The sequence below is a fragment of the Phyllobates terribilis genome, unplaced genomic scaffold (assembly GCF_046119375.1).
Source record: "Phyllobates terribilis strain yellow unplaced genomic scaffold, ASM4611937v1 Scaffold_13__5_contigs__length_258822181, whole genome shotgun sequence".
Taxonomy (NCBI): Eukaryota; Metazoa; Chordata; class Amphibia; order Anura; family Dendrobatidae; genus Phyllobates; species Phyllobates terribilis.
Genome location: NW_027362773.1, coordinates 208,106,182 through 208,134,112, shown reverse-complemented (window position 1 = coordinate 208,134,112; position 27,931 = coordinate 208,106,182). Strand labels below are relative to the sequence as shown.

The 27,931-nt window shown below is 43.7% G+C and overlaps 1 protein-coding gene across 1 annotated transcript; it reads right to left on the bottom strand.

The window, feature by feature from the left end:
• Nucleotides 1-814: 814 nt before the first annotated feature.
• Nucleotides 815-27,523, bottom strand: BEAN1 (brain expressed associated with NEDD4 1). The gene is made up of 5 exons (XM_073659163.1): nt 27,215-27,523; nt 26,074-26,200; nt 14,157-14,363; nt 11,318-11,444; nt 815-3,724 (listed from the first exon to the last, which is right to left on the bottom strand). Exons 2-5 carry the CDS (start codon nt 26,096-26,098, stop codon nt 3,460-3,462), a joined length of 624 nt encoding a protein of 207 aa, XP_073515264.1. The 5' UTR covers nt 26,099-26,200; nt 27,215-27,523; the 3' UTR covers nt 815-3,459.
• Nucleotides 27,524-27,931: the final 408 nt, after the last annotated feature.

Sequence of the window (27,931 nt, the reverse complement as noted above, 5' to 3'; positions counted from 1 at the left end):
CCTTTGTATTTTAGGCAAAAAAAATTATATATTCATCTTTTACATTTTAAAAACTACAAAAAAAAAAAGAGCCGATGCAAAAGTTTGGGCACCCTACATGGTTAGTACCTAGTATCAACCCCTTTTGCGTGTATAACAGCTTGTAAATGCATTTTGTAGCCAGACTAGTCTCTCAACTCTTGTTTTTCCCCCATTCTTCCTTGGAGAATTCTTCCAGTTCTGTGAGATTCCTGGGGCATCCAGCATGCTCTGCTATTTTAAGGTCTAGCCACAGATTTTCAATGATGTTCAGATCAGGGCACTGTGAGTGCCATTGTAAAACCTTCAGTTTGAGCCTTTTAAGGTCGTCTGTTGTGGATTTTTACATGTATAGGATTATAATCCATTTGTAGAAGCCATCCTCTTTTCAACTTCAGTTTTTTTACAGATGGTGTTATGTTTGCATCAATAATTTGCTGAAATTTCATTGAATCCATTCTTCCCTCTACCTTGAAATGTTCCCATTGGCTGCAACACAACCCCCAAAGCATGATTGTTCTACCACCATGTTTAATGGTTGGTGAGATGTTCTTTTCCTGAAATTCTGTGCCCTTTTTTTCTTCACACATACAGTACAGACCAAAAGTTTGGACACACCTTCTCATTTAAAGATTTTTCTGTATTTTCATAACTATGAAAATTGTACATTCACACTGAAGGCATCAAAACTATGAATTAACACATGTGGAATTATATACTTAACAAAAAAGTGTGAAACAACTGAAAATATGCCTTATATTCTAGGTTCTTCAAAGTAGCAACCTTTTGCTTTGATGAATGCTTTGAACACTCTTGGCATTCTCTTGATGAGCTTCAAGAGGTAGTCACCGGAAATGGTTTTCACTTCACAGGTGTGCCCTGTCAGGTTTAATAAGTGAGATTTCTTGCCTTATAAATTGGGTTGGGACCATCAGTTGTGTTGTGCAGAAGTCTGGTGGATAAACAGCTGATAGTCCTACTGAATAGACTGTTAGAATTTGTATTATGGCAAGAAAAAAGCAGCTAAGTAAAGAAAAACGAGTGGCCATCATTACTTTAAGAAATGAAGGTCAGTCAGTCTGAAAAATTGGGCAAACTTTGAAAGTGTCCCCAAGTGCAGTTGCAGAAACCATTAAGCGCTACAAAGAAACTAGCTCACATGAGGACCGCCCCAGGAAAGGAAGACCAAGAGTCACTTCTGCTTCTGAGGATAAGTTTATCCGAGTCACCAGCCTCAGAAATCGCAGGTTAACAGCAGCTCAGATTAGAGACCAGGTCAATGCCACACAGAGTTCTAGCAGCAGACACATCTCTGCAACAACTGTTAAGAGGACACTTTGTGCAGCAGGCCTTCATGGTAAAATAGCTGCTAGGAAACCACTGCTAAGGACAGGCAACAAGCAGAAGAGACTTGTTTGGGCTAAAGAACACAAGGAATGGACATTAGACCAGTGGAAATCTGTGCTTTGGTCTGATGAGTCCAAATTTGAGATCTTTAGTTCCAACCACCGTGTCTTTGTGCGACGCAGAAAAGGTGAACGGATGGACTCTACATGCCTGGTTCTCACCGTGAAGCATGGAGGAGGAGGTGTGATGGTGTGGGGGTGCTTTGCTGGTGACACTGTTGGGGATTTATTCAAAATTGAAGGCATACTGAACCAGCATGGCTACCACAGCATCTTGCAGCGGCATGCTATTCCATCTGGTCTGCGTTTAGTTGGACCATCATTTATTTTTCAACAGGACAATGACCCCAAACACACCTCCAGGCTGTGTAAGGGCTATTTGACCAAGAAGGAGAGTGATGGGGTGCTACGCCAGATGACCTGGCCTCCACAGTCACCAGACCTGAACCCAATCGAGATGGTTTGGGGTGAGCTGGACCGCAGAGTGAAGGCAAAAGGGCCAACAAGTGCTAAGCATCTCTGGGAACTCCTTCAAGATTGTTAGAAGACCATTTCCGGTGACTACCTCTTGAAGCTCATCAAGAGAATGCCAAGAGTGTGCAAAGCACTCATCAAAGCAAAAGGTGGCTACTTTGAAGAACCTAGAATATAAGACATATTTTCAGTTGTTTCACACTTTTTTGTTAAGTATATAATTCCACATGTGTTAATTCATAGTTTTGATGCCTTCAGTGTGGCTGTACAATTTTCATGGTCATGAAAATACAGAAAAATCTTTAAATGAGAAGGTGTGTCCAAACTTTTGGTCGGTACTGTACCTTTGATCATTGTGGCCAAAGAGTTCTATTTTAACCTTCTCAATCCTCAGGACTTGTTTCCAAAATGCATCAAGCTTGTTTAGATGTTCTTTAGCATTCTTCTGAAGCTGAATTTTATGATGAGGACGCAGGAGAGGTTTTCTTCTGATGACTCTTCCATGAAGGCCATATTTGTGCAGTAGAACAATGTACCACAACTCCAGAGTCTGCTAGATCTTTATGAAGGTCTTCTGCAGTCTAACAGGGGTTGTGATTTGCCTCTCTAGCATTCCTACTTGCAGCTCTCACTGAAATTTTTCTTGGTCTTCCAAACCTTATCTTGCCCTCCACTGTTCCTGGTAACTGCCATTTCTTAATTACATTTCGAACTGAGGAAAGGGCAACTTGAAAACGCTTTGCTATCTTCTTATAGCCTTCTCCTGCTTTGTGGCCTCCACCATTTTCCTGTTCAGAGTGCTAGGCAGCTGCTTAGAAGAACCCATGGCTGCTGTTTTTTGGCACAAGGTTAGAGGAGGCTGGTTTTTTATAAAGCTGGGAAATTAACATCACCTGGCGTTTCCTAGCGATAATAGTGACCAAGCCATAACCCTAACAGGCTAATTAAGATCTGAAACCTTGGTCAAAGTTATCTGACCACACAAATCTCCAAGGGTGCCCAAACTTTTGCATCGGCCCTTTTTACTTTTTGTAATTTTTAAAATGTAAAAAATGACAATATTTTTTTTTTGGTGCCTAAAATACAAATGAAATGTGTCATCTTTAACTTTAACCCTTTTAGAGATCATGTCATCTTCAACTTGCTGAACTGTTAACAATAACAGTAATATTGATCAGGGGTGCCCAAACTTTACAAAGTACAAGTACAAGGTGAGTGTATATGTGAAGAAGACGGCTGTACAGGTGAGACAGATAAATGTATGAGCAGACAGAACATGTATCTCTATATAAGATGTCTATGTAGACGGCGCAGTGTGAGACAGTTGTGGTTCTTTATAGCCCTCATTAAGGTGTAATAACATTTCTTATAAAACTATTGCACTTTCTTATTGCTAGATAGAAACTAATTGCACTTCTCCAATTATCACACAAACGCGTGGGTGCAACATGACTGAGACAATTACTGGCGTCCAAGGAGCAGATAGGATAAAACGCCTCTAAGGATATTGCTAAGTCATATTCTCCTCTGACCCCCCAATGTCAGGCGAGGAGACGTCTATTCACATGTCCATCGGTATTATAGGGAGGTGAAGACTTCTCTTGGCCGTAGTCTGGACCGATGCGGCAACGTGTGAGTTAACAGTAGACAAAGGCGAGGAGACCTGGAAATGTCCTGCATCAGTTTGTGAACACCGTGGCGTCTCCGCGGACCTGGGACCCAGCGACACCTCTTGTCTCAGATGTGGATCTTCTAAGGAGTAAGGTGGAGGATCATCTGCTGGGAGACACATCTCCAAGGTTCCTGGCCCAACACAGTCTTCATAGCTGGAGGAAAAGATTGATAATAATAATAATAATACGTTTGAAACATTAAGTTTTCTTTTTTTCCAAGAATCTTAAGATGTTTTTGCTTTGTTAGCTCTCTCTCAGAAGGAAAGAAAACAATATCGTTGATGTCACCTACTGGAAGCAGCTACCCTATCAATGTCCGATGACGCCAGAAACCCATCTCCAGTTTTATTTATACACACCTGTCCTAGATCTGGACTAGATAAGGCCTACCGAGACACGCGCCTGTGTCTTGGTATTAGGACTTTCTAGTATGACTTTCAATTTGCTCCGGAGTTGTGTCTGGTCTGTGGTTTCCAGGACCTCTGCTTCCTGTCTGCAGTTTCCAGAACCTCTGCTACCTGTCTACGGTCTCCAGGACCTCTACTACCTGTCTGTGGTATCCAGGACCTCTGCTACCTGTCTACTTTCTCCAGGACCTCTGCTACCTATCGGCGGTCTCCAGGACCTCTGCTACCTGTCTGCGGTCTCCAGGACCTCTGCTACCTGTCTGCGGTCTCCAGGACCTCTGCTACCTGTCTGGGGTTTTCAGGACCTCTGCTACCTGTCTGCAGACTCCAGGAACTCTGCTACCTGTCTGCGGTCTTCTGGACTTCTCTGGCCTGTCTGAAGTCCCCAGGACCTCTACTACCTATCTGTGATTTCCAGGACCTCTGCTATCTGTCTACGCTCTCCAGGACCTCTGCTACCTGTCTGTGGTCTCCAGGACCTCTGCTACCTGTCTGCAGTCTCCAGGACCTCTGTTACCTGTCTGTGGTCTACCAGACATATCCAGCATGTCTGTGGTCTTCATGACCTCTGCTACCTGTCTGCAGTTTCCAGAACCTCTGCTACCTGTCTACTTTCTCCAGGACCTCTGCTACCTATCGGCGGTCTCCAGGACCTCTGTTACCTGTCTGTGGTCTCCAGGACCTCTGCTACCTGTCTGCGGTCTCCAGGACCTCTGCTACCTGTCTGGGGTTTTCAGGACCTCTTCTACCTGTCTGCAGACTCCAGGAACTCTGCTACCTGTCTGCGGTCTTCTGGACTTCTCTGGCCTGTCTGAAGTCTCCAGGACCTCTACTACCTATTATCTGTGATTTCCAGGACCTCTGCTACCTGTCTGCAGTTTCCAGGACCTCTGCTGCCTGTCTTCGGTCTCCAGTACCTCTACTACCTGTCTGTGGTCTCCAGGACCTCTGCTACCTGTCTGTGGTCTACCAGACATATCCAGCATGTCTGTGGTCTTCATGACCTCTGCTACCTGTCTGCAGTTTCCAGAACCTCTGCTACCTGTCTACTTTCTCCAGGACCTCTGCTACCTATCGGCGGTCTCCAGGACCTCTGCTACCTGTCTGCGGTCTCCATGACCTCTGCTACATGTCTGCGGTCTCCATGACTTCTGCTACCTGTCTGCGGTCTCCAGTACCTCTGCTACCTGTCGCCGGTCTCCAGGACCTCTGCTACCTCTCTGCGGTCTCCAGGACCTCTGCTACCTCTCTGCGGTCTCCAGGACCTTTGTTACCTGTCTGCGGTTTCCAGGACCTCTGCTACCTGTCTGCGGTCTCCAGGACCTCTGCTACCTGTCTTCGGTTTCCAGTACCTCTGCTACCTGTCTGTGGTCTCCAGGACCTCTATTACCTGTCTTCGGTTTCCAGTACCTCTGCTACCTGTCTGTGGTCTCCAGGACCTTTTCTACCTGTCTGCGGTCTCCAGGAGCTCTGCTACCTCTCTGTGGTCTCCAGGACCTTTGCTACCTGTCTGCGGTCTCCAGGACCTCTGCTACCTGTCTGTGGTCTCCAGGACCTTTGCTACCTGTCTATGGTCTCCAGGACCTCTGCTACCTGTCTTCGGTCTCCAGGACCTCTGCTACCGCTCTGTGGTCTCCAGGAATCTGCTACCTGTCTGCGGTCTCCAGGACCTCTGCTACCTATCTGCGGTTTCCAGGACCTCTGCTACCTCTCTGTGGTCTCCAGGACCTCTGCTCCCTGTCTGCGGTCTCCAGGACCTCTGCTCCCTGTCTGCGGTCTCCAGGACCTCTGCTACCTGTCTGCGGTCTCCAGGACCTCTGCTACCTCTCTGTGGTCTCCAGGACCTTTGTTACCTGTCTGCGGTTTCCAGGAGCTCTGCTACCTCTCTGTGGTCTCCAGGACCTTTGCTACCTGTCTGCGGTTTCCAGGACCTCTGCTACCTGTCTGTGGTCTCCAGGACCTTTGCTACCTGTCTATGGTCTCCAGGACCTCTGCTACCTGTCTTCGGTCTCCAGGACCTCTGCTGCCTCTCTGTGGTCTCCAGGAATCTGCTACCTGTCGGCGGTCTCCAGTACCTCTGCTACCTGTCTGTGGTCTCCAGGACCTCTGCTACCTGTCTGGGGTCTCCAGGACCTCTGCCTACCTATTTGGGGTTTTCAGGACCTCTGCTACCTGTCTTCGGTCTCCAGGAATCTGCTACCTGTCTGTGGTCTCCAGGACCACTGCTACCTGTCTGGGGTTTTCAGGACCTCTGCTACCTGTCTACGGTCTCCAGGACCTCTGCTACCTCTCTGTGGTCTCCAGGAATCTGCTCCCTGTCTGTGGTCTCCAGGACCTCTGCTACCTGACTGTGGTCTCCAGGACCTCTGCTTCCTGTCTGCGGTCTCCAGGACCTCTGCTACCTGTCTGCTGTCTCCAGGACCTCTGCTATCTGTCTGCTGTCTCCAGGACCTCTGCTACCTGTCTGCGGTCTCCAGTACCTCTGCTACCTGTCTGGGGTTTTCAGGACCTCTTCTACCTGTCTGCAGACTCCAGGAACTCTGCTACCTGTCTTCGGTCTTCTGGACTTCTCTGGCCTGTCTGAAGTCTCCAGGACCTCTACTACCTATTATCTGTGATTTCCAGGACCTCTGCTATCTGTCTACGCTCTCCAGGACCTCTGCTACCTGTCTGCAGTTTCCAGGACCTCTGCTGCCTGTCTACGGTCTCCAGGACCCCTGCTACCTCTCTGTGGTCTCCAGGAATCTGCTCCCTGTCTGCGGTCTCCAGGACCTCTGCTACCTGTCTGTGGTCTCCAGGACCTCTGCTGCCTGTCTGTGGTCTCCAGGACCTCTGCTGCCTGTCTGTGGTCTCCAGGACCTCTGCTGCCTGTCTGCGGTTTCCAGGACCTCTGCTACCTGTCTGCGGTTTCCAGGACCTCTGCTACCTGTCTGCGGTTTCCAGGACCTCTGCTACCTGTCTGTGACGTGACGTCAACGCTGCAGACAATGACATATATCAGGAGCCGTGGCAAAGACTGGTGAAGATCCCAGTGCTCGGCCCACCACCGATCATACAATAATGGCCTTTAGTGGTGATTATATAAATGGGCCCTTACTTGTGGCGGCAACCAGAATGTAAGATTTTAAAGGAGTACATATTAGTTTAGAGCAGAGGTTGAGCTGAGATGAAAGGGTGCCCTTCTATGGTCCCTCGTCTCATCGCCTTTCCTCTCATGATCTTGTTAAAGTCTGCAGCCGCAAGCAGATGGGCAGTAAATTCGGAGCTGAAGCTGTCCAGGACGGACATCTAAAAAGCAATTGGGATGCTGTGTCTAAAAATATGCTGCAGGATAATACGGGAGATGATTAGTTCACTGCGGCAGATGCTCCGCAGATTCTGCAAAACAAATAGAGAAGTCTGTTCTCGGGGAGTAAATGTCTGCCTAAAAAACACCGGCTCCCGTCCGACTGATGGCCATTACCGCTTAGCGAGGAGAGGAAGAGGAAGAACATGTCTGTCTCCATCAATGACATGGTTCATGTTGGAAATGAAATTGGGAAAAGGCAACACCATCCAGCAAAATTAAGCAACTTTATAACTAGTTTTCATGAAACATTTTCCACCATTTTTGCTGCTGCAGATGTCTCAAAGTCTTTTATCTAGCTGAGTGATCTGCAAAAATATTACAAATCCATCAGATATCCTGGTCAGTTTTGATGGCTCTCTCTGTACACAGATCTTCGAAGTGTGGAGAGGGGAGAAAGCATGTACAGTCTCAGTGAGGGCAGAAAAACAGGCTATAGATCAGAAGGAAAGCACATGAAGAGGAAATAAGTGCAGGATAGAAGCTGTGGCGATGCAGGAGCTAATAAAGATAGCCCTCACATCCTGCCTATATTTCTGGAAAAGACATAGACTCACATCCAGCCTATATTACTGGGAGGGACACACAGAGCTCACATCCAGCCTATATTACTGGGAGAGACCCAGAGCTCATATCCAGCCTATATTACTGGGAGAGACACACAGAGCTCACATCCAGCCTATATTACTGGGAGAGACACACAGAGCTCACATCCATCCTATATTACTGGGAGAGACACAAAGACCTCACATCCAGCTTATATTATTGCGAGAGACCCAGAGCTCACATCCAGCCTATATTACTGGGAGAGACACACAGACCTCACATCCAGCCTATATTACTGGGAGTGACACACAGATCTCACATCCAGCCTTTATTACTGGGAGAAACACACAGAGCTCACATCCAGCCTATATTACTGGGAGAGAAACAGACCTTACATCCAGCCTATATTACTGGGAGAGACACACGGAGCTCACATCCAGCCTATATTACTGGGAGAGACACAAAGAGCTCACACCCAGCCTATATTACTGGGAGGGACACACAGAGCTCACATCCAGCCTATATTACTGGGAGAGACACACAGAGCTCACATCCAGCCTATATTACTGGGAGAGACACACAGACCTTACATCCAGCCTATATTACTTGCAGAGACACTCCCATGATAAAATTGAACTTGGATCAGGCGGCCTGAAAATAAATGGACTGAAACTTTGAACAATTTTATTAACTATAAGAGCGGAGTCTAAGGAATTGTGAGTTCTTTACCCTTAACCACCTCAAGGGATTTTGGCCTTTCACACAGAAAATCCCCAGGTCACAACCTCCATTGCTGCATGCTGTCTTTTAAGAATCTGGGGGTCTGCGCCAAGTGTGCGACCCTCACAGTGAGTGGTGAGATTTGGCAGGAGAGCAGGACGCCGACCACCACTGGTGAGACAAAGAATGATTGCACCACCAAGGAGTCTACATTGCAGAGATGATTATATCTATTAAGGTCATTGTTTGCCTCCATTTATGCCATCATTAGGTTAATGTGACCATCAAAAATCCCTCCAATAATAAATCCTGTAGCCTCCTAACTGGAACTAAATTTGCCATGAAGGGCAACGACAACTATCCTGTCTGAGCATCATCGCCTCTTTCTCCATCCATTTCACATGAAATAAAGCAGATGAGCACTCAAATACCAACCACACGGGGACTTCATTCATTCTCTTAATAGGACATATTGGCGCAATGTTCATTTATTCTGCCCGTCAACCCTGATTTACGGAAACGCTCCCTTCACTGAGTCTAATGAACTATTTATTCCCAATGTAATCAACAAAAAAACATTAAAAAAAATGGTTAAAGGCAATGGCCGGGAAATTGGGTAGAGGTTAAGTCTAGACAATTAGCCCTACCTGTGCCGATCTATGTCTTAATTTGAAGCTCATGGACCCCTATGGAAAATCTATACCAGATTTGCACCTTTTACCTTGCATTGCCGGATGCACAATGAGCTAACTGAGGATCCATCAGTGAGCTCATTCTGTCGATCCCATGGGAGGGTTTATACAGTGGGTACAGAAAGTATTCAGACCCGTTTAAATTTTTCATTCTTTGTTTCATTGCAGCCATTTGGTAAATTCTAAAAAGTTCATTTTTTTCCCATTAAAGTACACTCTGCACCCCATCTTGACTGAAAAAAACAGAAATGTAGAAATTTTTGCAAATTTATTAAAAAAGAAAAACTGAAATATCACATGGTCATAAGTATTCAGACCCTTTGCTCAGACACTCATATTTAAGTCACATGCTGTCCATTTCCTTGTGATCCTCCTTGAGATGGTTCTACTCCTTCATTGGAGTCCAGCTGTGTTTAATTAAACTGTTAGGACTTGATTTGGAAAGGCACACACCTGTCTATATAAGACCTCACAGCTCACAGCGCATGTCAGACCAAATGAGAATCATGAGCTCAAAGGAACTGCCCAAGGGGCTCAGAGACAGAATTGTGGCAAGACACAGATCTGGCCCAAGTTACAAAAGAATTTCTGCATTACTCAAGGCTCCTAAGAGCACAGTGGCCTCCATAATCCTTAAATGGAAGAAGTTTGGGACCACCAGAAGTCTTCCTAGACCTGGCCATCCAGCCAAACTGAGCAATTGTGGGAGAAGAGCCTTGATGAGAGAGGTAAAGAAGAACCCCAAGATCACTGTGGTTGAGCTCCAGAGATGCAGTAGGGAGATGGGAGAAAGTTCCAGAAAGTCAACTATCACTGCAGCCCTCCACCAGTTGTGCATTAATGCAGAGTGGCCTGACGGAAGCCTCTCCTCAGTGCAAGACAAATGAAAGCCCACATAGAGTTTGCTCAAAAACACATGAAGGACTCCCAGACTATGAGAAATAAGATTCTCTGGTCTGATGAGACACAGATAGAACTTTTTGGTGATAATTTTAAGTGGTATGTGTGGAGAAAACCAGGCGCTGCTCATCACCTGCCCAATACAATCCCAACAGTGAAACATGGTGGTGGCAGCATCATGCTATGGGGGTGTTTTTCAGCTGCAGGGACAGGATGACTGGTTGCAATTGAAGAAAACATGAATGCGGCCAAGTACAGAGATATCCTGGATGAAAACCTCTTCCAGAGTGCTCTGGACCTCAGACTTGGCCGAAGGTTCACTTTATAACAAGACAATGACCCTAAGCACACAGCTAAAATAACAAAGGAGTGGCTTCAGAACAACTCTGTGACCATTCTTGACTGGCCCAGCCAGAGCCCTGACCTAAACCCAATTGAGCATCTCTGGAGAGACCTGAAAATGGCTGTCCACCAATGTTCACCATCCAACCTGACAGAACTGGAGAGGATCTGCAAGGAAGAACGGCTGAGGATCCCCAAATCCAGGTGTGAAAAACTTGTTGCATCATTCCCAAGAAGACTCATGGCTGTACTAGTGCAAAAGGGTGCTTCTACTCAATACTGAGCAAAGGGTCTGAATACTTATGACCATGTGATATTTCAGCTTTTCTTTTTTAATAAATTTGCAAAAATTTCTACAGTTCTGTTCTTTTTCAGTGAAGATGGGGTGCAGAGTGTACACTAATGAGAAAAAAAATGAACTTTTTAGAATTTACCAAATGGCTGCAATGAAACAAAGAGTGAAACATTTAAAGGGGTCTGAATACTTTCTGTACCCACTGTAACTCTTTTATGTCTTTTTCTAAGCTTTACTCAGCTGATTTATGACCACATCAAAGTGCAACGTGCAAGAAGACTCTTTAAAAGTCAAACCGTGCAAAAAATTTTAATGGAACTTGAAATTCAAAAATGTTTTTTTTTTATCCACAAATACATGTATTTAAGTACAAAATAGAAGTGGGCAACCCCTTTAAGTACCAGTAATGTATACACCATTAACAGTTGTGCACATTGGACTTGGCAACTGATGTTACCTTAAATAATTAGATTGGCGCCATTGGAAAACATTTCTTACCACGGCGGATAATCTGGATAGGAAGCGCTCAGCTCTAGGTATGAGCCAAATTCTAAGGCTGGAGAAATGTCCCCGGTACAGACAGACCTCAAGTCTCCAAAGGAAGATGTTGCATAGGAGATCCCATCTGTAAGACATGGCATAAGAAGTAGTGAAGATAGTCGTCCACTTGGGCCACTTCGAGACTCCAAATCTGCACGGCAGATACAGATATGTCCACCCTTAACTTTCTGCAAATTTTGCAAATTTTAATTTCTATTCCATAAATGAATAGTACATATGAAAATAAGAAACTTTGTAATATATCTTATCAAAGAAATCTGCTTCTTTCTCCTCCCTCACTGATCTTTTACTCTCAATTTACAGGTAAAATCTGTATTTGGTGAAGACAGATTTTCCCATTGCTAAGATAAGAGATGACTGTTGCTGCTCATAAGAGTCTATGGAGAGGGGAGGAGCTAGAGGTGCAGAATGTCTTTGTCTGCCTCTAGCTCCTCCCCTATTCATAGACTCTTATAAGCAGCAACTGTCATCTCTTATCTCAATAATGGAAAAATTTGTCTTCAGTGATTTTACAGATTTTACCGATTTTAAAAAAGCAATCGAGGAGGAGCAAAAAGCGGATTTCTCTAATAAGATATATTACAAAGCTTCTTATTTTCATGGATATTATTAATTTATTAAATAAACTTTAAAACAATAGTTACTCTTTAAAGGGATTGTCCACTACTCGGACAAGCCCTATGTTTTCCCTTGTAAAAGAATAATATCTAAAGTCACCTTCAGTGCCAGCAGCTCTGACTTCATCCAGATGTACGGGATTTTTCCAAAGGCGGGGAGATTGATTGGCCGCAGGGATCGCGTCATATAACAATGTCACGCCATCCCTGGGAGAGACCGTGCCGACACTGCTGGGACGGCACCGGCGGCGGTGAGTATGAGCGTTCTTATTTTACAAGAGGGAAACATAGGGATTGAGAAGGGATTGTCCGAGTAGTGGACAACTCCTTTAAGGACTAGTATATAGTATCTCATGATGCAAATTGAATACGTATAGCGGGGGGAAATAAGTATTGAACGGGTCACCGATTTTCTAAGTAAGTCTATTTCTAAAGGTGCTATTGACATGAAATTGTCACCAGTTGTCAGTAACAGCCCATGCAATCCACACAGGCAAAGACATCAAACCATAGATGTCCATAAATTAAGTTATGAGTAATAATGAGAAATAACACAGGGAAAAAGTATTGAACACATGAAGAAGAGAGGTGCAAAAAGCCCTGGAAAGTCATGACACCAAGTGAAATCTATCAGTAATTAGAAAGCAATCCTGCATTTAGTGAAAAATATCAGCTGGTTCAACTGATGGCCTATAAAGAGGAGTCTCATTATGAAAGTGCCACACAATAAATATTTCATGATGGGTAAAACCAGTGAGCTGTCTCATGACCTTTGCAACCTTATTGTTGGAAAACATACTGATGGCATTGGTTACAGAAGAATTTCTAAACTACTGAAGGTTCCAGTGAGCACTGTTTGTGCCATAATCTGGAAGTGGAAAGAGCATAATTTCATTATAAACCGGACACGACCAAGTGGTTCCCGCAAGATTTCAGAGACAGGGGTGAAAAGAATTATCAGAAGAGTTGTTCCAAGGACCACCTGTGGGGAGCTACAGAAAGACCTGGAATCAGCAGGTACAATTGTTTCACAGAAAGCAATAAGTAATGCACGCAACCTCTATGGCCTGTATGCACGCTCACCACGCAACCTCCATGGCCTGTATGCACGCTCACCACGCAACCTCCATGGCCTGTATGCATTCTCACCACGCAACCTCCATGGCCTGTATGCACGCTCACCACGCAACCTCCATGGCCTGTATGCACGCTCACCACGCAACCTCCATGGCCTGTATGCACACTCACCACGCAACCTCCATGGCCTGTATGCACTCTCACCATGCAATCTCCATGGCCTGTGTGCACACTCACCACACAACCTCCATGGTCTGTATGCACACTCACCACTCAAGACTCCATTGCTGAACAAAAAGCATGTTTAAGCGTGTGTAAAGTTTGCTCGAAAACATTTTGACAAGCCTGTGAAATACTGGGAGAATATAGTCTGGTCAGATGAGACCAAAATTGAACTCTTTGGATGCCATAATACACCCCATGTTTGGAGGCCAAAAAGTACTGCATATCACCCCAAAAACACCATACCGACAGTAAAGTTTGGAGGTGAGAACATCATGGTGTAGGGCTGTGGCAAACTTCATATAATTGAAGGAAGGATTAATGGACAAATGTACTGATTTATTCTTGATATAAATCTGCTGCCATCTACCAGGACGATGAAGATGAAACGAGGGTGGACAGACATTTCAGCAAGACAATGATCCCAAACACACAGCCAAGGAAACTCTCTGATTTCAGAGAAAGAAAATAAAGCTGCTGGAATGGCCGAGCCGATCACCGACCTGAATCCAATAGGAAACTTATGGAAAGAACTAATGCTCAGAGTTCATAGAAGGAGCCCACGGGGCCTTCAGGATGTGAAGCTTGTTTGTGTGGAAGAATGGGCCAAAATCACACCTCAGCAATGCCTGCGACTAGTTTCTCCATAGATGAGGCATCTTGAAGCTTCATCACCAACAAAGGCTTTTAAAAGTACGAAGTATTAATTACATTTCAGTAAGCGTGTTCAATACTTATTTCACTCGCTGTAAATATAAGCAAAACCCTTGATAGGCTGCTATTCACATACAAATTATTGGGTGACCACTTATAGTTTCTAGTAAATTGACTAAAACATTAATATACAAACCATAGCTCACCATAGCTTGGATTCTCGAGGCGCCAGTCTCTTTCTCCTCCATCTTTCCTCAGGCTTCCGATGATGATGGTAACACAGGAGAGAAAGAGAACCAGTCCAATAACGATCCCAGCCACAACCAACGGGGACACCAGAAGTGCAGGGTCATGGCCGCTCCGGATGTAACCTAAATACTCCGGTAGTGGGTTACTCTGGTTTAGGTGAATTTCTGTAGGGTTACATGAAAATGGTTGAAGTTAAAGACCACCAAACCACCTTTCAGGTTTTTTTGTATTTTGGGTTTTTCATTACAAATTTTGCATCATTTAGCTTCTGCAGGATCTTTATTTTCCTGTCTGCAGGATGAGTTAACTCAGAAGTCATCAGTGAGCTATTTCGATACAGAGTTTTGTATTTCTTTTGTCTGTTTTTTTTATGAGCTCCTCCCATCTGATTTATGACCACAGACCACATCAAAGTTGAGCTGAACTTGGATGTGGTCAGAAATCAGTTGATCTTAGAAAAGGAAACTAGTTCTCAGTTAACTCAATCTAAAGTCTGGGCAAACAAGGCCGAACGGAGCAAAATTTGTAATGGAACGTAATTGCTAAAATTATTTTTTGAGCCCCAAAAAATTAAAATAAAAAAAGGCACAGAGGGGTCCATACTCTTTAATTTTCAATCCTTCAATTACCTTGTAAAAAATATAGATAGAAGATCCGGTTGGGGACCATAGAAAGAAGACTTGTCCGGCACCTCCCCTGGCCGACTATTCCCAGCGCAGTTTCAGGTGATTGACAGGTTTGTACATTCAAGGAATAGGGACTGAGGTGTGGGACCAGGCACGAGCACCATCATATGTGCAATATTGTGCTTACTAACCAATGCAGGGGTTAAGGGGCCTTCTTGAGCACCACAGCCTATTTAACCTACATAGTACTGTCCCAGGAAACCCGTTTAAAAATACAGTACCCCCCTAATTTAATACACAAATAAGGGAATTGATACTGGCTCTCATTTAAGAGACCCAAATCGGTAGGGAGACTTATTTTCAAGGCAAAAAATATGCAAAGTAGTCAACTATATGGAGCAATGTTACAGGGGTTATTGCCCCTCATCAGTACAGTGCAGGGCAGTAGAGGTGATACAGAGGGGCCCATACCCTTTAATAGTATCTGTTTTAAATCATTTGATTGCTTTGCAAAAAATATAGTTCGAAGATTCAATCTGGGACCATAGGAAAAAACTAGACTTGTCCGGCACCTCCCCTGGCCGACTATTCCCAGCGCCACTTCAGGTGATTGACAGGTTTGTACATTCAAGGAAATGGGACTGAGCTGCAGGACTAGGCACAAGTACCATCATATGCGCAGCATTGTGCCTACTAACCAATGCAGGGGTTAAGGCGCCTTCTTGAGCACCACAGTCTATTTAACCTATATATTACTGTCTCAGAAAACCCCTTTAAAAATACAGAACCCCCCAATTTCAAACACAAATCAGGGAATGGCTCTCATTAAAGAAACCCAAATTGGTATGAACATGGGAAAAAATATGCAAAGTAGCTCTTAGAAGCCAAACTGTATGGAGCAATGTTACAAGGGTTCTTGCCCCTCATCAGTACAGTGCAAGGTACTAGAGGGGATACAGAGGTGTCCATGCCCTTTAATTAACTGTATGGAGCAATGTTACAGGGGTTCTTGCCCCTCATCAGTACAGTGCAAGGTACTAGAGGGGATACAGAGGTGTCCATGTCATTTAATTAACTGTATGGAGCAATGTTACAGGGGTTCTTGCCCCTCATCAGTACAGTGCAAGGTACTAGAAGGGATACAAAGGTGTCCATACCCTTTAATTAACTGTATGGAGCAATGTTACAGGGGTCCTTGCCCCTCATCAGTACAGTGCAAGGTACTAGAGGGGATACAGAGGTGTCCATACCCTTTAATTAACTGTATGGAGCAATGTTACAGGGGTCCTTGCCCCTTATCAGTACAGTGCAAGGTACTAGAGGGGATACAGAGGTGTCCATACCCTTTAATTAACTGTATGGAGCAATGTTACAGGGGTCCTTGCCCCTCATCAGTACAGTGCAAGGTACTAGAGGGGATACAGAGGTGTCCATACCCTTTAATTAACTGTATGGAGCAATGTTACAGGGGTCCTTGCCCCTTATCAGTACAGTGCAAGGTACTAGAGGGGATACAGAGGTCTCCATACCCTTTAATTAACTGTATGGAGCAATGTTACAGGGGTCCTTGCCCCTTATCAGTACAGTGCAAGGTACTAGAGGGGATACAGAGGTGTCCATGCCCTTTAATTAACTGTATGGAGCAATGCTACAAGGGTTCTTGTCCTTTACAAGACACTAGAGGGGATACTGACTTTCAAGCATCTCATTCGGCCACCCATTAACCTGCCCTGTACTGATGAGGGGCAAAACCCCAGTAACACTAACTGTGAATGCTATTTTGCATGCACAAATACCAAAACTTTACAGGAATATATCTTTTTTTTTTCCATTGTTCCTCAATACATCTTCAATGACATCTTTCAAGGTCTCCCCCCCTACTTGGTCTCCGTTCTACATTTCTTTTCTTTCGGACCTGTGTCCTTACAGAGCAGTGTCCTCGGGCTTTATATAAAGGTTGTGGTTTCTGATTTAGGAATGCGTCCATCAAATGTTTGAGTGACAGGCGAGGCGAGATTATGAGGAACCTTGAGAAGTCATTTTTGACCAGAGGTGAATATTTTTAATTGCTCCTTCCAGCATGGTGATAACCCCCCTTTCACTCGTCTTTGAAACAATTCATTCCTAAAGATAATAATTGGTTAAGCTCCGAAATATGGAGCTGAACTTTGATTCTTCGGACTCACTCACATAAATGGCTGGATCCCATTGCGATAAAGACGCTGACGCAAGGTCCAGTTGTCTTCTAATAATTTTTGAATATATTTATATTTTTGGGAAACAACCCTTCCAATCTGTAGACCAGGAAAAACTGAGAAGATTAATATATAGTTTTATAGGTAAATATTCAATATAACTTGTATTTATTCATTAAAATGCTTAAGTGTCCAGTGGGCGGTCCTACTCAGTCAATGGTACCGCCCACTTGCCTCCCAAGTATAGAAAGAGAAATTTATAGCAATAAATTACACATTATATTAAATCTTTACCCATAAAATGATATATTAATCCGCTCAGCTCACCCGGCTCTATAACATGCTGCCTGCACATTGGACAGATGTATTATTATCATGATAAGTTTTTTGTCTATTTTTATTTTATTAAGTAAATGAAAACAATTGCGTCCCAACACATTTTGTAATATCCCCCCATATAGAAAATGTAATAGAGATGTGCAATTTAAAGTGGATCTGTCAGCAGCTTTCACAAGGTAATGCTCACATGATAAAATAGATCTCTTAGACTCCATGAGACTGGTGTACTTACTTTGAAAATCCATTTTTTATTATTATTATTTTTTTTTTTAGAATGGCTGTAAAATCCAGAGATTAGGATGAGCTCCAGCTAGACTCATTTTAATATAAAATGGGAACATTTAAGAAAAATGATCATAGAACCATTTTGACATGTAAGTACATCTGCCTCATCAGGTCAGAGAGATCTATTTCATAATGTAAGCATTAGATTATGGAATCTGATGACAGATGCAGTCTGTATAGGTCCAATTTAAAACTCCTGGACCTCCAATACAAGATGATGGTGAGTGTCTGCCCATCTTTTTCCCTCTCTCCTATTAAGGGGTCCAAAAGAGAGACTACCACTAATTGCAATAGGGCCCCTTTAAGTGAATCTGTCTCCAGATTTTTGATACCCATCTGAGAGCAGCATAATGTAGAGGCGGAGACCCTGATTCCAGCGATGTATCACTCATTTGACTGCTTGCTGCAGTTTTGATAAAATCCCTGTTTTGTCTGCTGCAGATCAAGCAGATCTCTGAATGCTGAGCTCTGTATAACCCCGCCCACGCCACTGTTTAGCATGTTTTTGTGTACACTCTGCATAGGCAGAAAGCTGCCAATCAGTGATGGGGGCAGGGTAGGACTACATGGCAGCAAGTTTACTAGTCCTCTAGCAATAATCTCCAGATGGAAAAACAAGGATTTTACAAAAACTACAGTAAGCAGCTCAGTAAGTAAGACAACGCTGGAATCAGGGTCTCCGCCTAGACATCATGGGGCTCTCATTAGGTAGCAAAAACCTGGTGACAGGTTCCCCTTACAAGGTTGTAGAGGAGGTCCCTGGCATTTGGCCAAATGAAGCTTCGCTGGTGTGTTAAGAAGCAGCCGAAAATAAAGATTTGCTGCTCCCATTATTTGATCCCAGCAACCTGCACATTGTCTGCCTTATTCCTATGTAAATAAAGATTGGACATGTTGAAATTGAGCCTGCTTTATCCATGTTTTTCCCAATAGCTGCTATGTCGCTACAAACATAAAGATTGGGCATGTTGAAATTGATTGTGCCCAATCCTTGTTTTCTCCAACAACTGCTACATCTCTAAATAAATAATGATTGGGCATATTGAAATCGATCCTGCCTGATCATTACTTTCCTTATTAGCTGCTAGATCTCTACACAAGTAATGATTGGACATATTGAAATTGACAATGCCCAATCCTTTTTTTCCTTAATAGCTGCTACATCCCTACAAAAAATAATGATTGGACATATTGAAATTGACCATGCCCAAGCCTTATTTTCCTTAATAGCTGCTACGTCCCTACAGATGTAATGATTGGACATATTGAAATTGACCATGCCCAATCCTTATTTTCCTTAATAGCTGCTACATCCCTACAGAAATAACAATTGGACATATTGAAACTGACTGTGCCCAATTTTCCATAATAGCTTCTACATCCCTACAGAAATAATGATTGGACATATTGAAACTGACCATGCCCAATCCTTATTTTCCTCAATATTTGCTGCATCCCTACAGAAATAATGATTGGACATATTGAAACTGGCCATGCCCAATCTTTATTTTCCTTAATAGCTGCTACATCCCTACAGAAGTAATGATTGGACCTATTGAAATTGGCCATGCCCAATCCTTATTTTTTTCCTTATTATCTGCTACATCCCTACAGAAATAAAGATTGGACATATTGAAACTGACCATGCCCAATCCTTGTTTTCCTTAATAGCTGTTACATCCCTACAGAATTAATGATTGGACCTATTGAAACTGACCATGCCCAATCCTTTTTTTCCTTAATAGCTGCTACATCCCTACAAAAAATAATGATTGGACATATTGAAACTGACCATGCCCAATCCTTATTTTCCTCTATAGCTGCTACGTCCCTACAGATGTAATGATTGGACATATTGAAATTGACCATGCCCAATCCTTATTTTCCTCTATAGCTGCTACGTCCCTACAGATGTAATGATTGGACATATTGAAATTGACCATGCCCAAGCCTTATTTTCCTTAATAGCTGCTACAGCCCTACAGATGTAATGATTGGACATATTGAAACTGACTGGGCCCAATTTTCCATAATAGCTTCTACATCCCTACAGAAATAATGATTGGACATATTGAAACTGACCATGCCCAATCCTTATTTTCCTTAATAGCTGCTACATCCCTACAGAAATAACAATTGGACATATTGAAACTGACTGGGCCCAATTTTCCATAATAGCTTCTACATCCCTACAGAAATAACGATTGGACATATTAAAACTGACCATGCCCAATCCTTATTTTCCTCAATATTTGCTGCATCCCTACAGAAATAATGATTAGACATATTGAAACTGACCATGCCCAATCCTTATTTTCCTCTATAGCTGCTACATCCCTACAGAAGTAATGATTGGACCTATTGAAATTGGCCATGCCCAATCCTTATTTTCCTTATTATCTGCTACATCCCTACAGAAATAAAGATTGGACATATTGAAACTGACCATGCCCAATCCTTATTTTCCTTAATAGCTGCTACATCCCTACAGAAATAAAGAATGGACATATTGAAACTGGCCATGCCCATTCCTTGTTTTCCTTAATAGCTGCTACATCCCTACAGAAGTAATGATTGGACATATTGAAACTGGCCATGCCCAATCTTTATTTTCCTTAATAGCTGCTACATCCCTACAGAAATAAAGATTGGACATATTGAAACTGGCCATGCCCATTCCTTGTTTTCCTTAATAGCTGCTACATCCCTACAGAAGTAATGATTGGACCTATTGAAACTGTCCATGCCCAATCCTTATTTTTCTTAATAGCTGTTACATCCCTACAGACATATCGATTCGACATATTGAAACTGGCCATGCCCAATCCTTATTTCCCTTAATAACTGCTACATCCCTACAGAAGTAATGATTGGACCTATTGAAATTGGCCATGCCCAATCCTTATTTTCCTCAATAGCTGCTACATCTCTACAGAAATAATGATTGGACATATTGAAACTGGCCATGCCCAATCCTTATTTTCCTTATTATCTGCTACATCTCTACAGAAATAAAGATTGGACATACTGAAACTGGCCCTGTCCATAACTTGTTTTCCTTATTAGCTGCTACATCCCTACAGAAGTAATGATTGGACCTATTGAAACTGGCCATGCCCATTCCTTATTTTCCTTAATAGCTGCTACATCCCTACAGAAGTAATGATTGGACCTATTGAAACTGGCCATGCCCAATCCTTATTTTCCTTAATAGCTGCTACATCTTTACAGAAATAATGATAGGGCATGTCAATGTCAATATGCCCAATCTTTGTTATTTTTTCAACAGCTGCTATTATTGTCATTATTTTGCTGAATTTGAAGACGATGTCAAACATCTCCTCATATCTCAGCATCCCGATAACTAAAAAAAATGTTGCATGGAATAGTTTATGGTGCCAAGGAGCTTCCATCCACTGAACGGATGAGCAGATATGGACTCGATGACATCATAACGCTACGTGATGTCATTGGAATTCGACGCTGATTTGCTCCTTTATTCGCAGCGACTCTTCCCCCTTTCTCTGCCATTATCTTCCTTGCTCGGCCATTTATTCTCATTTTATAAGTCCATTTGGACATTACAAGTGAGAGATAATGCAAATCCTTACACTTGTAATTTTTTTCATGCCAGATGCTAAGTGCCGCCATTAATTAATTCCATTATAAAATTACCCTACTAATTACGTAAAAAAAAAAGCCTTTTCTTGCTAGAAAACCTTGGAGGAATAAGTTGGCATCTGCTGTCTTCTGCACCCGGGGAATTATCACATTAAGCTCCAAAAATAAGACTTAGGATGAAACCCAATGCTGAGAGGAGATGAAGGAGGCGATGAAGAAGGGGGCCGAGCAACGTCAGATAGGGGGAAATCCATCTTTATTGGGTTTTGTTAATAGAGAGAAGTGTTAAATTGAAGGAAACACATGGACAATACCAATCACCCAGTCTAGGATTAAATTAAAGCAGTTTTCTCAAGAAGACAGCTCTTTTCTATACGGGAAAAGTAAGACATATAGACACTATAATGGGGGAGAGCCTCTTATAAAGACTCAGCCTTTCCATATAATTCATGGTCAAATGGATGTCATGTAATATTACATTTCTCCTGCAGTGGGCGCAACTTACTTAAGCCATAACTGCTTATCAACAATTTTAAAATGAGTTTCCTTTGGTGTTTCTGCACCAACTATGGAAAGTTAGTTGTTTTGTGCGCATAGAATATTAATGTTCTCTACATAGAACGAGACGCCGCAGAGAAAAATCATTTTTTGGCAAACTGAAAAATATATATATTTTTTTTCACCCTACGAACAAGTGTATTGCTAGATCGTCGGGTGAAATACAATCAACGATTACTGAGAAACGTTCACAAAATGCACCCTGAGTCAATAGAATGGTCCATAAATTTAAGAGAAGAGATGATTGCTTTGCTCAAACAAGAGAAAAGAGACCAAAAAACACAAAGGTACAGCAAGTTCCCAAAGTGCTGGAAGCAGAGTTCACATAGGAACACCGACTACTCTACTGGGATATGGTAGAAAGATGAAGCGGTCACTGACTGCTATAAGATTCCTGAGGAGGCTGGTGGTCAAAAACCCTCGATTGACTGCAGAAAACCTGCAACGAGAGGTGGTGGCACATTTAGGTACATATTAAACGCTGAAGGTCTCCATGCCTGGACTCCAAGATGTACAGCTTTAGGCCACGTCCCCACTATCAGTATTTTGTCAGTATTCGGTCAGTATTTTTTCTCAGGAGTGGGAGCCAAAACCAGGTGAGGAACAATCAGAGAAAAGGTACAGTGGGGGAAATAAGTGTTTGATCCCTTGCTGTTTTTGGAAGTTTGCCCACTGACAAAGACCTGAACAGTCTATAATTTTAAGGGTAGGTTAATTTTAACATTGAGAGATAGAATATCCCAAGAAAAATCAAGAAAATCACATTTATAAATTAGATAAATTGATTTGCATTTTGCAGTGAGAAATAAGTATTTGATTCCTCTGGCAAACACTTAATACTTGGTGGCAAAACCCTTGTTGGCAAGCACAGCAGTTAGACGTTGTTTGTAGTTGATGAGGGTTGCGCACATGTCAGGAGGAGTTTTGGTCCACTCCTCTTTGCAGATCATCTCTAAATCATTCAGATTTTGAGGCTGTCGCTTGGCAACTCGGAGCTTCAACTCCCTCCATTAGTTTTCTATGGGATTAAGGTCTGGAGACTGGCTAGGCCACTCCATGACCTTACTGTGCTTCTTTTTGAGCCACTCCTTTGTTGCCTTGGATGTATGTTTTGGGTCATTGTCTTGCTGGAAGACCCAGCCATGACTCATCTTCAATGCTTTTATTGTGGGAAGGAGGCTGTTGGCCATAATCTCGCGATACATGACCCCATCCATCTTTCCTTCAGTACGGTGCAGTCGTCATGTCCCCTTTGCAGAAAAGCACCCCCAAAGTATAATGTTTCCCCCACCATGCTTCACGGTTGGGGCGATGTTCTTAGGGTTGTACTCATCCTTCTTCTTCCTCCAAACACGGCGAGTTGAGTTTATGCCAAAGAGCTCAATTTTTGTCTCATCTGACCACAGCACCTTCTCCCAATAACTCACAGAATAATCCAGGGGTTCATTGGCAAACTTCAGAGGGGCCTGCACATGTGCCTTCTTGAGCAGGGGGATCTTAGGGCACGGCAGAATTTTAAACCTTTAAGGCGTAATGTGTTACCAATGGTTTTCTTGGTGACTGTGGTCCCAGCTGCCTTGAGATCATTAACAAGTTCCCCCCGTGTAGTTTTAGGCTGATCTCTCACCTTCCTCATGATCAAGGATACCCCACGAGGTGAGATTTTGCATGGTGCCCCAGATCGAAGTCGATTGACAGTCATTTTGTATTTCTTCCATTTTCTTACTATTGCACTAACAGTTGTCTCCTTCTCACCCAGCGTCTTACTTATGGTTTTGTAGCCCATTCCAGCTTTGTTCAGGTCTATGATCTTATCCCTGATATCCTTAGAAAGCTCTTTGGTCTTGCCCATGTTGTAGAGGTTAGTCTGACTGATTAATTGAGCCTGTGGACAGGAGTCTTTTATACAGGTGACTATGTAAGACAGTTGTCTTTAATGGATGTATCGAGTTGATTAGGAGCGTCTACCTGGTCTGTAGGAGCCAGAACTCAATGGTTTGTAGGGGATCAAATACTTATTTCTCACTGCAAAATGCAAAAAAAATTATCTCATTTATACAATGTGATTTTCTTGATTTGTTTTTTTGGATATTCTATCTCTAAATGTTAAAATTAACCTACCCTTACAATTTATAGACTGTTCATGTCTTTGTCAGCAAGGGATCAAATAATTATTTCCCCCACTGTATAATAGAAACAAGTCACCTATTCTGCATTTATCACCCACTCCTGGTTTTGGCTCCCACTCCTGAGAAAAAATACTGACCCAATACTGACCAAATGCTAATAGTGGGGTCGTGGCCTAACTGACAGAAAAGTATGAGAAATTTTGCCTCCAATGTGCTCAAAACCTTATAAATAAGTCACAGACGTTTTGGGATTCTGTTCTGTGGTGCAATGAAATAAAACTAAAACTTTTTGGGCCTATGGATCAGCAGTATATCTGGACTAGGAAGAATGAAGCATATGCTGAAAAGAACACCCTGACTATAATGAAGCATGGTGGTGTCTCAATGATGCCTACAGTGAAGCATGGTGGTGGCTCAATGATGTCTACAGTGAAGGATGGCAATGGTTCAATAACGCCTACAGCAGCACCTCGATGATGCCAACATTGAAAACGTGGAAGTGGCTCAGTGATGACAACAGTGAAGGATGGTGGTGGCTCCATGATGCTTACAGTGAAGCATGGTGGTGGCTTGGTGATGCATACAAAGGCATGGCTCAGTGATGCCTACAGTGAAGCATAGCAGCCCCTCGATCATGCTTACAGTGTCAAGTGGCAGTGTCTTGATGATGACAACAGTGGAGGATGGTGGTGGCTCCGTGATGCTTACAGTGAAGCATGGCCGTGGCTTGGTGATGCTTACATAGGCATGGCTCAATGATACCTACAGTGAACCATGGTGGTGGCTTGGTTATATTTACAGTTAAGCATGCCTATGACTCAGTGATCTCAACAGTGAAGCATGATGGTGGCTTGGTGATGTCTACAGTGATGCATGGTGGTGGCTTGGTGATGTCTACAGTGATGCATGGTTGTGGCTTGGTGATGTCTACAGTAAAGCATGGTGGCAGCTTGATGTCTAAGGTGAAACATGGCGGTGGTTAATGATGTCTACAGTGAAGCATGGCGGTAGATTGATGATGTCTACAGTGACAAATGGCGGTGGCTTGATGATGTCTACAGTAAAGCATGGTGGTGGCTTGATGATGCCTACATTGAAGCATGGCAGTGGCTCAGTGATGTCTACAGAGAAGCCTGGCAGTGGCTCAGCGATGTTTACACTGAAGCATTACAGTGGCTTTGTGATCTGTACAGTGAAGCAAGGCAGTGAATTTGTGATACCTACAGTGAAGCATGGTGGTGGTTTGATGATGCTCTGGGGCTGCTTTGCTTCCTCTGGCACTGGAAACCTGCAGTGTGTAGAGGCCAAGATAGATTCAATCAACTATCAGGAAATCCTATGAGAAAACTCCATGTCTTCTATGAGGAAGCTGAAGCTTGGGCGCCATTGGACCTTCCAACAGGACAATATTCCCCAGCACACCTCACAGTCCACCAAGGTTTGTTTTCAGAATAAGTCCTGGAAGATTTTGGAGTGGTCATCACAGTCATTTGACATGAAACCCATAGAAAATGAACAAGATGGTTGCAGCCAAGAATGTTAGTGACATGGAAGCTGAGGAGGACTGGATTTAGTTTCCCCAGGATGGCTGGATCTGGCTATGCATCACGTCGGCAGCAGGTTACAACAGCCAGAGGAGCTCTGCTAAGTACTAAAAATTCTGAGACTTCAGCAGTCAATAAAAGTGATATTTTGTGCTGAATTTAGAGAAAGTTTTGCTATTTTAATTGTGTTGAGATTTTGCATTATTATTTTTTCAGTGGTTTATTGCAAAAAGCAGAAAGTTTTTGCAATGGGGGATGAATAGTTTTGTTTGTAACACCATGGATCTCCCATATAGAATGGAGGCATTAATGGTCACAGCCATCTTACCAACCACTATAGCCATGGCATATACCTTGGGCGCAGGGACATACAGCTAGAAGGTTATTCAGACCCACCTGAAAACAACATTTGGGAGCAAAGGACTGGGACTTCAAGTTGCTTGCAGGGGGGCAGCAAAACCAGAAAAGGTAGCAAAGCTCTTCCTGCAGCCCGTGCATTGGTTTTAACCAGATTTACAGCATACATGGTACATATACAGATAGGCCGAGCGTCCGCCTCTAGAGTCCGTGCACCTACTTGTGCATGTCACCTTGATTGACATGTAACCTGTCTGGAGGAGCAGTGAGTTCACTCGAGGTCTGTGGCTCAGTGATATAAGCCTCCTCCGTTCTGTTCGACTGATTTTCTCTGCTCCTATGAAGAGCTAAAAAAAAAAATAGGACATAGATCAGAGACTTAGTTGATTAAAGAGTTTATCCAGGACTATTTTTTTTTACTATCGGCAGGTAGTTGCTAACTACCTGCCTGTTGTGCCCGGCACCGATCTCCGCTGGCCATAAACCGCTCCTGCAGCTTTCGATGATGTGATGTTGACAGAGCTTTGCTCTGTTGATGGGACATGACTGGTAACATGAAGCCATTTGATAGCTGGCTCCCTGCTGCCTTACTGCGGGGAGCCAACTGTCAATCAGCATGACGTCTCGATTTTGGTGGGATCTGCTGATAATCTAATGTCTATGGTGGTCCAAAGGCATAAGATCCTTGTCAGATCCCACCAAAATTGTCTGGATCTGCTCTGTCTATGGCCAAAAGGGGCCGCTGACTATTCATTTTTAAAAAGTTAGAATACTTTTTTTTTTGGGGGGGGGGGAGTGGGAGGGAAAGGGGTCTGTACTTAAAGTTTAATCATTGCATAGTAAAAAGTTGTGTAACTTTATGATTTACTTTGTGAGTCAATCCCTGTCTTGTTTCAAGATCCCTTGTTGCCAGGCTCGGACTGGCACACCGGGGAGCAGGGGAATCCTCCGGTAGGCCGCCCCTGTGAAGGAGTGCTAATGAGCAGTGATTTTACACTTGATTCACAATTTACAAAAAAGGGTATAATCTAATCATTCATTAAACAAGCTAGCCAAATTAATATTACATAATTACATTCTCCACAGAAAAACGTCCGCCCTCATAGGAACATAGATTCTCCGGTTTATTAAATTCCCACCCTCCTCCCTGGTCATATTGGGGCAGTACATGGCATATAGGGGTCTCTGCACGTCTATAGTCATCCCTGCCTCTATAGAAGAGAACGTCGCTGTCTGCACAGGCTTTGTAAGGGTTAACCAACCACATCCCACCATGGTGAGGCCTGCACTATAAAAAACCTGCAAGGAGCATCGAGAATCCTAATAATCAGTCTATCAGGATCAGCGTCTGCCATACTCACAGGCGGAGGCGAGCAGAGGGGGTCCTGTCCCCATGAAGATCAGTCCAAGGATGGAGAAGGAAGGAGCCGTACAGCCATAGACGTAAAAGACAAAAGCAGATGGAAAAAGGTGTCTCCTGTGCTCACGTGCGGAAATCTACAAGATTAATCCCCCCCCTCTATATTCAGTATGGACCCTGCCGCCCCGGAGACTAGATCACAGCAAAGCAAAGGGAAGGGTGGAGGAGAGGGGGGACGGAAGAAAGAGACTGAGGCTGGAAGTATGGAGGGAGCGCCGGAGGAAGGATGGAGGAGAGGGGGGACGGAAGAAAGAGACTGAGGCTGGAAGTATGGAGGGAGCGCCGGAGGAAGGATGGAGGAGAGGGGGGACGGAAGAAAGAGACTGAGGCTGGAAGTATGGAGGGAGTGCCGGAGGAAGGATGGAGGAGAGGGGGGATGGAAAAAAGAGACTGAGGCTGGAAGTATGGAGGGATCGCCGGAGGAAGGATGGAGGAGAGGGGGGACGGAAGAAAGAGACTGAGGCTGGAAGTATGGAGGGAGTGCTGGAGGAAGGATGGAGGAGAGGGGGGATGGAAGAAAGAGACTGAGACTGGAAGTATGGAGGGAGCGACGGAGGAAGGATGGAGGAGAGGGGGGACGGAAGAAAGAGACTGAGGCTGGAAGTATGGAGGGAGCGCCGGAGGAAAGATGGAGGAGAGGGGGGACGGAAGAAAGAGA